Genomic DNA, 14,328 nt, shown 5'->3' on the forward strand with positions numbered 1-14,328 from the left:
CAGAGTTGCTAAACCTTTGAAAAAAAAAAAAAAACAGTCCCAGCCACTTCTTTTCTGCTTCAAAATGAAGACAGGTATTTCTCTAAGGCAGATCCCATCTGACTGCCAAACCCACACAGTTCAGACAACATACTCACACCAGCATGAAAAAACAAGAAGAAATTTCAACATCACAGGTGTACTGAGAACACTGGGAGGAAACCAGGCAGGTTCTTTAACACCTCTCTCTGACTCACATAAAAGGACACGATCATAAATCAATCTAACACCGAGGAAAAAATACAGTAGTAGTGGTTTGTTTTCATCTTCTATTTCTCCGGCACATTTTGAGCCCGAGTTCAGAGTAGGAACCAAAAGAGTGTTTTGGAGTCAAAACCTGCCACCTAGAGAGCAAAAAGGCAAATGAACAGGTTTGGAGGCTGGTGGGGATTTTTAAAGCGACTGTCTCCTAACATTACAGATGTGCTGAAAACTATAAATTTGCTGTGCTGTTTTTTACAGCAACAGAATAGGTTTTAAGAGACCCTTGATTATGTATCTGCACAGCACAGACATCGTTATAGGCTGCTGCACCTACTGCCAGCACAAACACTGCTCTGTGTGGTGAGTCATTATAGCATTGTTTTCTCCCAGTTCTATAAATTTATGTGGTTTGTGTAAACAGAGAGTGATGTCTTTCCTTTTCTTTTGAGATCATGTAACTGTTGCACAAAGCAAGTCGGTTTTAATGAGAGTTTTTGGATGCTCCGAGTGGCAGTGAACTGCCTGGTTCTGGGTCCTGCGAGTGAGCTATGGAAGCTCAGCAGGTCTGATGTCAGGCTGAAGACAACAGGTGCCAGAAAACCCAGACTGGAACCACCAGAAACACCCCCACAAAAATCCCCACCACCCTGGTGCTCTTCTGAGCAAGTTTCCTGAAGTTTTTAACTGGAGCAAAACTCTCAGGATTCCACTTCTAGAAACCATCCTGTTTGCACCTCGAGTTCAGATGGGACAAGCTGACAAATACTTTTTGAAAACTGTTTCAGCATTTCTGAGTCAGAAAATGTTTCAAAATTGTTGACATTGATTTTAGGTCTGTTCAACACTAAATCAAACTCCCAGATATACAAGGACATATCAAAGCAACCTCTCCCTAAAAATGGTCCCTAACAGTTATAATTCCTATATCATAGAATCATCTCCATTGCACGTTCAGTCACAGAGTTCATCATTACAGCCCAGGCAGGAGAGGAGGAAGTGGCAGATAAATTCAGGATAGTGCATTATTTACTCTAAATTGTGAAATACCTTACTGAGCTTCCCCCACCACTCATATCAGTCAACCCTCAGTGAAGGGTCCTCAGTGCCTTGGGCTGCACAGAGCAGAGGTTGGATGCAAGTCAAGCAGCAATTCCCCAATGTGCTGTTGCCTGTAGCCTTAGGTACAGACCAAGCGTACCACCCTGTGCTGGGATATATATCTCTGGTAGAGAAATACAGCTGGAAGTTGATATCCAAGAGATTTTTTTTTTGTTTGCTTGTTTTGGTGTTAAAATTTCTGTAGAAAACATAAAATCTGGACTCGTCCCTCTTCACCTGCTGTTTGTGGTCACCCCAAAGCTGGAGGCTGTCTCAGCACTCCCAGCCCTGTACAGATGCTCTGGAAGGAACAGCCTGCTGTTGTAAAACACTGGGAATCTGCTGCCTGCCAGGCATCCACAGCAGCACAACTCCAATTCCAAAATCACCTGCAGGCTCCTGCCTGTGGCATCAGACAGCCCTTCTTAGGGAAAGCTGTAATCTAATCCTGACCAGCCACAGGCAGCAGGAAAGGGAGGGTGAAGGTGATGGTAAACTGAGTAAATTATTATGTTTGTGTATAAGACTTAATTCCACAGTTTCAACAAAATTAAGACCTCATTCTTTGGGCATCACAAGTTGGCCACTGCTTTGAAGCCATAAGCACAGATGTCAGTCTGAGGTTCTCCTTGAAACTTCTCGAAATCTGTCTCCTGTGGCTCGGATCCTGGCATTTCCTGGCCCAATCTGCACTGACACCTAGCTGCTACCGGGGAATCCCATCACCGAACTTGTGGGGACCATGGTCAGAATCTGAACAGGGGTCAGTCACCACCCCAGGCTGAGAGGCAACCTGACTTTGCAGGAACTTTTGAGTCTCCCTGATTATCAGCCTTCTGCCAGAGCACAGCCTCTTCTCCACCTGACACCAGCAAGGCCCATGAACGAGTGCTCCTCTCCTCAGCTTAAAGCTTGAAATATATTGCTTCATATCAAAATTAGGTTCCATCTTTGATTCAACTAAAACCACCCAGGTCACCTCAACACGGCAGCTGACTGGTGTTAATTAGCACTGGTGCAGGGCCCTGCAGAATTTCAATCCGCCACGAAAGAACCACGTGAACAAGAATTGTAGAATCACAGAATGCTAAGGGAATGGATTTTAAAGATCACAGAAGGAAAAAAATGAGGCATGAATACACATTCTAAGACCCACAAAAGGCACAATATTCATTAGGTGTGACCAACCTCTGTAATCAACCACAAAAAAATTTAACATTATCAAACTCAAGGAGCACGTACCAGTGAGAGTATTAGAGATCTTCCAAAGGCAAGTATTGTTCAGTAAGAGGGAAAAAAAAAAAAAAAAAAAAAGTGGGTCTACATCCTGCTGTCTTTGTTGAAGAAAATCAGCGTAGAAATAAACTTCCCTGACCAAAATGAACTTCTAGAATTGATCTCTCAAAAGTGAAAGAGATTTGCGGACAGACACCACTGCCAAGTGTAGATCAAGGAAAAAACTTTATGAGAACAGCAGCATTAGCAGCGTTTCTCTTGCACATAAAAACTACTTACTAGGTTATAAAAGAGCAACAGTTTTAAAGGTTCAGGACTAACCTTACTTTTGCCTTTAAAAAGATAAATAAATGAATGATTTTCCAGATCAGATTACCCAAAACATTTATTCACAGGAACATATGGTACTAAACAGATGTGAATACGTTTTCCAAAGAGTCATTGTCAATAATTAGCTCGTATTTGTCAAGTGCACATTTTTAGGTAGCAAGAGAAAACTGTGTAGACTAAGTCTTTATATCAGGCAAGGTCAGGTTCCTTCCCCATCCTTTGGTGACACTCAGTTCCAGGTTAGTACAAACTGCTTCCACAGGCTGGAGCAGATCCAGGCAGCTGCTAAGGTGCTGCACCAGACACTGCTGCAAACCCTGGAATCAAGGGTGAATTTTTAAACCCCTCCCCAAGTTTCCAGATACAAGGAAACGCTTTCTCAGGGTGCAGCAACCATCGCAGTTCATGGCTGTCTTCTAAAATGCCTGGTGCCTCTGGAAGAGCTTCCATGGAGCAACCCCAAGCAGGAAGTTTACTGCACCTCAGTTGTCCTGCAAGATCATCTCTTATGACAGGGGGGTGAGGATGAAATTCAGGCAGTTCACCAGGAAGCACCACCCATCCCAAAGATTGTGCTGTGGAGCAGCACAGCACCAGAAGGAGTTACTCTGAATATCAGGCTTATAAGAAAACTGGCTGCAATACCCTGACACTCACTGCTGAGGAATTGCCCTCTTGCGCAAACTGAGACATTTTAACACCTGTATTTCTCTAGTTAAAGGCCACCTTTTGGTCTTTTTGCTTCAGATTGAATCAGGCACCAGCAGAAAACGGAGCAGATCTAGTAAAAAAACCCTTATCTGTTGTCACAGGCTTTATCAAATGATTTACTGCCCAATCCTGCTTGCAGCCATCCAGTGGCAGGGTGTCAGGTTGATCTGAGTAAATCATTCCAAGGTGAACAATACAGCACCTGGTCTCTGTGTCCCAAGGCCTGGAACACCCGACTGATGCTTGGCCATATATAAAGTGCATTAATAGACGTTCAGTGCAGCAGAGATATGACCTGTCCTTTTATGCATTTCATCAGGGCTTAGCTCTAGGAACTATAAATGTCAGCATTGAGGCACCTGCCTACTGCTCGCTTTAGGAAGAGGAATTCCACAGGGATTCGAGTGAGAAAACTAAGAACAGTTTCAAATAAATAACGACACGAGTTTTCGTAACAGCACCTTTATGGAACACAAGGTTAGCTCGAGACAAGTGCCAGGTTACATGAACTTTCAGTCCTCTATATAAAGCAATCTGGGGTTTAGTCCATCTTGATAAAACCTATAACATTTATAGGCACAATACTTGGGCTATTTCCACAGTAAAAAAAAAAAAAAAAAGGGGGGGTTCCATTACAGTGCTGGGAGTGGTTAACAAGAAAGTTACCTTATGTTCTCTTTTTTTAGAGAATAATAATTCCCCTCCTCTATGTCCCATTGTTATTAGGATTTCAGAACACAAGCAATGCTATTCTAGTTAAGATAAAGTGGCAATTAAGGTAATGTAAGCTAAAGACCAAATAATTTCCACAGATACAGACAACTTTGAATATATATTTTGCATGTGAAATTAGATTAATTTTTTATGAAAAACAATTCCATCTCTATACACAAACAACAGAATTCCTTGCCAGTAGAGAACTGCACTGTGCATGGCCAGTTAGCCTTGAAGAGAAAGTCTGGACCTCAGGCATATCCAGCTACGTGGATCGACAAGCAATCCCTTCAGATCCAGCAGCTTTGGTTTAATGGACGGAAACTTTGGCCTGTTGTTCAAACATACTTGCCAGCAACAAACAAGTGGGACTGGAGTTTTTAAAAATAAAGCAAAGTGTGGTATGTGCATAAAGTCAGTGCCTTGATCCTTAAAAGCATCTCTACAGGCAACTTTACCTTAAAAGTGGGCAGTGCTTAAGTTACAAAAGATTTTGTTTATGATGACTGAAGAAAACGGCTCTGCTTCAGGAATTCAAAAGATGGGTCAGATTTAGTAGTAGATTTATTAATTTGCTGTGATTTACAACCAGGTGATAACGTCTGAAACAAGGGAGACATCAAAACAGGTTTAGCCAGGAGGTTTATGGCTTCCAAGTCATTTGGGCAACTGAAGATTAGCAGACAAAAGGTAAGCGGAGGCCAGGTGCTGCACTGGTGTTTTGGAGACAGTATTCCAAAGTGTCTTCTCTTAGAGCAATTTCCTCTTCTCAAACTCCTGCAAATAGCACAGAGACGTTACCAGTGGGGGGAAAAAAAAAAAGAAAATGCTTCTATTACTGTTTTATTTTAAAGTACTTTGTTTATCTTAGCAAAACTTATTTTAAGAATTAGAAACTGGAATTAAAAATTAAAATATAAAATGCATAAAGTGTACAAGCTAGGGGAAAGGAGAATAAGCATTCTCCCACCTCACATTAACAAAACAGCCATGGAAAATGTCAGACTGCAGTCAGGGCACGCTCTCAGACTGCAGTACTGTCAAGGAACTATTTGCTCCCAGGCATAACATAACGGGCTTGAAAAACCCCAGTGCTGTGTAAGAGCTGCAGTAGAATCCTTACAGCATAGGACTCAAACCAGTGAAGAAACAAAACAAAGATTTTCATTTTAGTAAAGAAAATATACAACAGAAGAAGAGAAGAATCCCACAACAAGCTGTGGAGATGCTATACTATGCAGTCACCACGGGAAACAAAAAATACCTAAAACAGCTGAATTATGCATTTCCTCTAGGTGTGAAGCAATCCCTTCTTTTAGATATGAGCTAAGGAAAATGCAAATAATCTCACTCCATACCTCATCTTTTCAGCTGTATATATTCAATCATAATTCTGAATTAGTACTTAAAACAGACTTATATGCCAAGGCTCTCCTTCCTCAAACACCCTACTTACAGAGAATGTTCTCACATTTTAAATTAATTTGGGTTCTTTGCATCCAGAAAACAATTTCAACAAGTTGCTACACTTGAAAGCAAAATGGAATCTCTTCTCTATTTTGCCATGTTTACTTTTCTATAAAACAGTATCACATAAAACTGTATGCACATATCTTTTAAGTAGTAATTTCAGCTTGCTCAGACAAGAGAGCTCTTGTGTTTAACCAAGTTCAGAGCAGCAGAGTATCTGGGTAAGAGATGCACTCCCAACTCGTGTTCCCTGAGAAGTGGCTTCTTGCTCTGGATGGCCACGTGTATACCAATTTCTGAGATACCCACCTTGTAGATGGTGCTGCCCAGCTGAGCAGGGGACATGCTGACCACAACACCTGCGCTCTGAAGGGCTGCAATCTTCTCCTTAGCTCCCCCTTTTCCCCCAGCAATGATTGCTCCAGCATGGCCCATCCGCCTGCCCGGAGGCGCCGTCAGGCCGGCGATGAACGACACCACTGGCTTGGCATTTGGGCCCTGGGAGGAAACAAAAAATACCCAGTTACAGAGGGGAGGGTGAGAGGAAAAGCAATTCCAGATGGCAGATTTGTACTTAAACATCAACCAGCCAGGCAAAGATATTAAAACAGCTGGAAACTTCAGACAAGACGAACAGAAAGACTCAGAGAGTGTGGAATAATTTCTCTCCTGGTAATCATCATAAAGCAGAAGCAAAGAGAAACTTTAAATCTCTCTACAGAGCCATGTATACTACCAAAAAAAAAATCACTAAAAGTACTGTTACAGGAATAGAAATTTAAGTTGACACTGCTCTCCAGTTCATAGAATCATACAACCACAGAATCGTTAAGATTGGAAAAGCCTTTAAGATCATCAAGTCCAACCATTATATTTAATCTGGACAAAGCTCCTAATTTCACCTCTTTCTCTTTAATAAAAGTAATACTGTTTTGTAGTACTGTTTTGGCAGGAGACATTAGAGACTGAACTGATTTTTCCTTGAAGTGGCAAAAAAAGCTGGTCAACTACAAAATGTCTGGAAGCAACATATTTAAGACTTACAGAATTATGTTCTTTCAAAAATGCTGCTGCATCTTCTTCAGCATTCCCTCCAATTTCCCCAATCAATATGATCCCCTCAGTATGAGGATCCTTCAGGAAGACATCAAGGCAGTCAATAAAATTAGTTCCATTGAAGGGATCACCTCCAATCCCTGAAAAAAAAAATTACAACCACACGAAAAAGACTGACTCAGGATAATGACATTGCGTTTACGATAAAAGTTTCAAAGAAAATTTCAGCATGAGGAGTATTCCCAAAGGCTTGTAAGACAGGTAGCTCTGAAGGCTCTTCCCAAATCTGAGTGTGTCAAGTTCCTGCTCCAAATACCTCCCCCACAATTTACAGAAAGCTCTGATATCTGAACATTCACTTTTCAAACCATATACAAAATATTATGGACACAGAAGGACCGAGACCCCAGCTCTAGAATTTTGCTGTAAGAAAACTGAATTTACTTAACATACCCAACTCAATGCCTATCCCCTTATAATATTAGGCTTCTTGGGAAAATCTGTTTCCAAATTGACATCCTATTTCCTGGCACTTCTATGTTCAAAGCTGGTTTTTAGGGTTTTATTAACCTGATGTGGAAACGATAACAGAGAAGAAGCTGTACTCTTCACAGCACACAGGTATCTCATTTCTCAACACACCTGCCATTCAGCAATTTCTACACTTGGGTAAAGAAATTATTTTGGATTTATTCTTGTAAAGAAAAAACAGACTAGTCTTGGTCCAACAGGCTGTTTCCAAGGAAACCTACCAACACAGAAAGACTGCCCCAATCCAACTTGCGTTGTCTGATGAACAGCCTCATATGTCAAGGTTCCAGATCTTGACACAATACCTTTAGGAAAGAAAAGAAGATAAACTTAATATTAACAGAGTTAAGCACATGACTAGAGGCAGCTGCTCTTATATTCATGAAAATCACCTTAATAAACAACACCAGATGCCAGCTTTTCCATCTGTCCTTGCCAAAACGTGAAAACTCTCTGTAAGATTCTATCTGTACTATTTCTTGGTTGTCGCTTTTCGACACTTAATTGTCAACAGACTAAACCTGCCCAGGAATTCGGTAACACTGGCTGAGACAGAATTCATCATGCTACTGCCTTACCAGGACAGAAAGCTGAAAACAAAATAGAAGTATACAGTTCTTATCTTGTGTGTAAGTAGTTGATGCACTGAATTTAAGGCAGAGCTGCAGCTCAGTAGTTAACAAAAGAATTCTGTATAAATCCCATCCCCAGTAAGGCCAGGTACAGGAGAGTTCCTCCAGAACAGAAATATGCTGCACAAACGCAGGTTATCGCTATTAAGATTATTTGTTGCTGCTCTACAAAACTCACTGGGCATTTATGTGACAATATTACAAGAAACCACCATCCCAGTTTTAAATTCAGCGTGGAAGGTAACACAGAGCCTAGATCAGGGGAAAACTGTTTGCATGGCTTTTTCTTCATTTTTCCAAGACTTCTGTTAATGCTACAAAAGGAAAGGTTTCTAGGAAAAACAGACATCACTTTCTGTCTACTTCAAGCCCTCTAACAAGAATATAAGTACATTGCACGAATAGAGGAGAAAATACACCACTAGACTAACAACCTGAGTTTTATCAACTGTTTATACTGTTGGACAGTATAAATACTGTCTCAGACTACTGAGATGTGTACTAGCAAGGGCTTTTTCTTGTTACATTTGCAAAGGGCTTCCTGTTTACCATGAAGATCAGATTGCCCCAGAGAAGCTACAGAAGCTAAGAGTCCAAAGACTGTGGCTATTTTTATAGCCAGCAGCACGGTATATTCAGATGATTCTTGGATGCCTCACAGTAATAGAAAGCTGGGGAGCACATCACCAAAGGTCATCACAGTGTTAGACGAAGCTGGGAGGATGGCAAAGCTACTTTTTTATTCCTTGATCCTTGGAAAACCGCTGAAAACATTTCCAGCAGTGTCAGAGCTACTGGGCTCAGGATATAAAATATTCTTTTGCACTTGACGTGCCTTGCATTCGGATTGTAATAACTTGTGACTACAGGACATTTCTTGTAGCTGTTTAGAAAACCTGAACAGAATCTTGATTCAGAAGGGAGCTCAGGGCAACACTGGTTGATGTTGCCTTTCACAGTCATAGAGCAATGTCTCAATGGTTCATACAAAGGGCATAATTGCAGCCATCTGGTATTTCAATTCCAGGTTTACAGGCACTTCTGGAAGCTGGAGGTGTAACACTAGAGTTAACACATCTTCCAGCATTCCCTAGGTGCAGTCTATTCTCCAGTCAGAAGTGGTTAACAGGAACACAGTTTCTCATGCTAGAAAAACTGCAGAGTACCTGCAGTTCAATAGCATGGAACGGGCACAAAAAAATCCACAGCTTTCATCCAAAAAAAAACAAGTAATGTTGCAAAGGGTACTACTTCACTGTTCTGTGATCAAGTTAAACCAGTTACCTTGCTGACAAGAAACATACACAGCATATACTGTCTACAACAGTGTTTCTGAAGCTCTATTTAAGTAAAAATCTATATTTTCAAAGAACTTTCTCTATAGTACCCGAACTGCGTTACTTTTAAAAAAATCAAGTTGTTATTTCTAACAACAGGGAGCCAAAAAAAGTTAGAGATCTGCATGCAACAGGGTGTGTAACTGACTATATACAGGGTATGTAGGTAACATGAACAAGTCACTGCCTTTCTGACCTTAACTACACTGCCTGAGAACTGGGTATATTTGTCACTTCCCCTTGTGATGGTTTAATAGTTTAAATTATCATGTTATAAACTTGCCTGTAATCTCTTTTCTTTGCTGTAATACTGAGCTCACAACAGGTGTAGGATCCCAGTCCCAAAGACCCAAGCTATTGGAAGGAATAGCACTGAGGAGCTTAGTCCTCTCAAATCCCAAGATAAATGGAAGTTTCCATAAGACTCTCCTTTGGGACACCAAAGTCCATCACACTGTCTAAGGAAACTTCCAATGGCTTTGCCTCTACCATGAGTACTCAACGCCTGCTACAAAAGACTTCTTGATTTTGGCCTTCGGGATTGATAATGTCAAAATTCACTTACAAACTGAGGGCTGACAAGCTGTTACAGTGTACTACTAACTGTCTGTGGGGCAGGATGTGCCCAGCCTCATGAGGCAGAACACTAGAGCAACAAACTTAAGTTCTAGATGACGCACAAATATTCAAAAACTCACCAATTCTTCCCTTCTTGTGAATGTGACCAGGCATGATACCAATTTTACATTCTCCAGGCTAAGGAAAGAGTGGGAGAAGTCAGATGGAACATTCAAACCACCACTAAGAAGGATCCAGCCTCAGGCCCAAACCCAGAGGGCACTTACATTGATGACTCCAGGGCAGTTTGGGCCCACCAGCCGGGTCTTGTTCTGCCTGACCAGCTTGTGTTTGACCCGCACCATGTCCTGCTGGGGGATCCCTTCAGTGATGCACACGACCAAGGGCATCTCTGCATCGATTGCCTCGTTGATGGCAGCAGCAGCAAATGGGGGAGGGACATATATCACAGTGGCAGAGGCACCCGTTTGTTCTTTGGCCTACAACGAAAAAATACATCACGTACTTAGCGGGGCTGGAGAGAACATCTGACAACAGGTCATTTAAAATAAATAAATCCATTCTCAGGCATAAATTAAGTAAATGGATATGTATTCATTGCCTATGATCAAAGCAAGAGTTAAATTCCCTGAAGATGGGACACAGAGTGCAAGTAGGGAACTGAGAACTGACCACTGTCTGGGAAGGATCTGCCCTGTGATCACCATCATAAATACTCTTAGAAAACAGTTTTCTAAAAATTCATAATACACACCAGAATCAATCAGAATCTAGCTGCATGCATAAAGCAAGTGTATCCAGACTCTGTGAACTTCACAGTGGAAGCCAAACTTGTACTTGACCACACTGAATGTTCCCTCTTTCACAAGGCTTCTATTTCACTCCTTGCCCAGTGACATCCACGGCTCAAATATTTGTCTCTTCAGCGTGAGCAATGAAATAAGGAGCCCTTCAGCAGCATTAAATTGTGTGCCCTCCAGTCACTGCTGCAAATTACCTCCTTCACAGAATTAAACACAGGCAGACCTAGATGAGTTTTTCCCCCTTTCCCGGGAGAAATTCCTCCAACTAGATTGGTGCCATAGTCCAACGCCTGCTGGCTGTGAAAGGTGCCCTACGAGAGAGAAAATAAGTGAAGTTAAAAGGCTTGTAATAGCAAATAAAATTAACCAAAAATTCTGATGCCATCTGTAATTCTGAAGGCAATTTATGGCACTTAAAATTACAAAGAGAAGGGAAGTTTTCGCTGCATATTTACAATCAGGTATTTTGAAGAGTGCATCGATGTGTTTTAAATGAGTTCAGAACACGCTCACATGCTCTGCTTCTCCTTTTATATCAGAGCACTGCAGTAGCATGCTAAAGGATATTTTGTTGTGTGTTGCTAATGCACCTGCAGACACACCAGCCACGCTTTATTGTCCACATCAAGTCTGGCAGATGACAAACACTATAGTAAAATAGAAGAAATTAGCATTTGTATCCATGACTAGCTGATAGTTTTATAAAAGCAGCCTTCTCCCCTTCCAAATGCATAAGGAAGTGAATCTGAGAAAACTATTAAATATCCCAAAATAAAATCAGAAATTTAATTCATAGGCATTGATACTCAAATGCATTTGTGGAAGAGGCATTTCTAAAATGTGGGGGGGGGTTGCAGGGTTTTTTTGCAAATCTCCTTTTACAAAGAAACCCTTTCAGTTGTATACAACAAAAAGTCTTAAGTCAAAATGAAGAACAAAAACGAAAAGTACTACAGTAAAGATGACTCAGAACCAAGTTTCAAGCTTGTGCACAAGTATTTGGCCCAAAAAAGGAAACCACAGTGCAAGGACCTTCCTGACAGTGAAGGAAGTCCAGCTTCCTACTCAGACAAACAAAGCCAGTGTAAAATCCCTTTCATACATTATTAAGTTTTTCAGGCAATTAAATTTCTGAACTGAAAAGGTGTTACAAGAAATAGCTCATAAACATACCTGTTTGCCTGTAAAACCCTGACAGATAACCTTTGTGTTTTTGTTAACATACAGATTTTTCCTGGATGCCGTGTAGGAGCAGTGTCGGACTCCATTCTGTTGAACTAGAGAAAAAAAAAAACAGAAGAGAGAACAAACCATTAATCCACTGCCCTGCCAGGCTCTGGGTCAAAAAATGTCCTATCAAGTAAGGGCATATTGATTAGTGCTTGTATCAAAAGACCACGAGCAGCTCATGTTTTCTGCTCTGAAGCTGCATTCAGGGCTTGTCATTGTGAGATATTAAACATGTGCAGTTCAGCCTATCATGTGATTACCCAGTTTACTAGAAATCAGGGGAGTATTTATCATATCAAGCACTCAATATCAGGATTCCTCATGACAACTGACAGACAGAAACAACTTCTTAACCACTATTTTCATTTGCAAATGAACACGTCTCCATACTCTCAGAAATTCTGCGAAGTGGCAAAGCAGAACTACAATCCCAATTCCAGAGGCACAACACCACAAGTACTGTGTTACACCTCCTGTGAACAGAGCACAGTCCAGACTGGACAAGGAGAGATAACTGAAGAGCTCAAGGGTTCCTCAGCCCAGGTAAAACCTAATGCCAAAGCAAGACAGTACAGCAAGAGATTCTCCTCGAACAGGCACCTAGACATCACTGCTGGACATGGCACTCGGGCTTGTGAGGAAACACAGCTCTCCAGATACTCTACTAGAACAACTTTCAATTTAGTTCTCACAACTCTGGTACTGACAAAAGAAAATAAAAACTTTAATTTATGTATAGAGTGAACCTAGAAGGCACAATCCTAATGCAGAAACCAACAAAAGTGTGTTACTATAAAACCCTTCATCTCTTTTAAAGCTTCACAATCTAAGATCTGAGGAAGTAAAAAGTGAAGTTGAAATCAAAATAAGAGATTCTGAATCATGGTCCCTGGACTGCTCCATATACTTACTCAGACATTTCTGAACAAGGGAAGGATATTTATTTTCTATTTCTAGGATGGAAATAAAAACTATTAATTGGGAAAGAAAAGAAAAAAGGTATTTCTCAACAGAAACTGTTAATGCACAGAATTTACTAAAACTCCAGAGGAGGCACCAAGTTGATCAGAAGGATGGAGAAGCTCTGCTATGAGGAAAGGCTGAGAGAAATGGGATTATTCAGCCTGGAAAAGAGGAGGCCTCAGGGTGACCTGAGACCTGAAAGGAACTTAGGGGAAAGATGGGGCAAGACTATTTACAAGGGCATAAAGTGATAGGACAAGGGAGAACAGGTTCAAATTGAAAGACAGTAGTTTTAGATTAGATATTCAGAAAAAAATCTTTACTGAGGATGATGAGGCCCCTGGCACAGGTTGCCCAGGGAAGTTGTGGATGTCCCATCCCTGGAAGTGTTCCAGGCCAGGTTAGATGGGGCTTGGAGCAACCTGGACTAGTGGAAGGTGTCCCTGCCCATGGCAGGGGGTTGGAACCAGACCATCTTCAGGGTCTCTTCCAGCCCAAACCATTCTATGATTCTATGTAAATATGCCTGAGGCTGAGAATATCAAGCAGGGTTAAGATGCAGGCAGAGGACAGCACAGGCTGATCATCATCCCTGGCCGAGGACTTGGCCTTCCTAGACAAGGCTGCAAAGCCCTGCACAGCTGGCAAACAGCACTCTCCAGCAAAGCAGGGGCAAAAGAGGCACAGAAACAGCTGGAATGCTGGTCAGGAGAGCAGGGAATCGGGAATCAGTCTGCCTGATCCCAGCCATTCAGGCAATCCTTCATGGGCAGCAAGTGTGACTGGGTGAAACCCAACCCTGAGAACAGCAAAGGATGATCCCCCCTGAGAAGCTGTGACAGTCACAACCACCAACAGTGCCTTGGGGGGAACAGACTGGGCTTCCAGGAGTGTAGGAATGAATGTTTGGAAATGGGTCTGCAAGGGGAAAGAGTAAACAGGCAACACTAAACTGATTCAAACCTAAGTTTTACAGAGTCTGTGCTGCACTACTGACAAATTCACCTGCGAAATAAGACAGGGATGCTTGCTAGCCACATTATTTGTCACTCAGCAACTTCAGTACTTAAAAAAAAAATAAAAATAAAAATCACTGAATCACAGAATGGGTCAGGTTGGAAGGGAACACAGTGGGGCATCTGGTCCAACCTCCCAGCTCAAGCAGGGTCATCCAAGAGAACATCGCACAGGATTGTATCCAGATGGTTCCTGCACATCTCCACTGAGGCCGATTCCACACCCTCTTTGTTGTTGACAAACTCACAAATAGTCACTCATTTCTCTACACCTTAAAGCAATTCTACACTCTCAGTTCAGCTGTCCTTTCCAGATCTATTTTCAGATATTTATAACCTCGCACAAAAACGTTTTTGAAAGCTTAAGTTTGTCAATTCC

General features: G+C 41.7%; 1 protein-coding gene across 1 annotated transcript; it reads right to left on the minus strand.

The window, feature by feature from the left end:
* Positions 1–2,944: 2,944 nt before the first annotated feature.
* On the minus strand, positions 2,945–12,069 carry SUCLG1 (succinate-CoA ligase alpha subunit). The gene is made up of 8 exons (XM_027902657.1): positions 11,914–12,069; positions 10,935–11,051; positions 10,204–10,416; positions 10,057–10,114; positions 7,611–7,694; positions 6,847–6,998; positions 6,112–6,300; positions 2,945–5,109 (listed from the first exon to the last, which is right to left on the minus strand). Exons 1-8 carry the CDS (start codon positions 12,052–12,054, stop codon positions 5,083–5,085), a joined length of 981 nt encoding a protein of 326 aa, XP_027758458.1. The 5' UTR covers positions 12,055–12,069; the 3' UTR covers positions 2,945–5,082.
* Between the last annotated feature and the right edge of the window lie 2,259 nt (positions 12,070–14,328).

This window comes from Empidonax traillii, unplaced genomic scaffold (genome assembly GCF_003031625.1).
Source record: "Empidonax traillii isolate 1590-97213 ecotype Southwest subspecies unplaced genomic scaffold, ASM303162v1 scaffold901:size305383, whole genome shotgun sequence".
NCBI classification, from domain to species: Eukaryota; Metazoa; Chordata; class Aves; order Passeriformes; family Tyrannidae; genus Empidonax; species Empidonax traillii.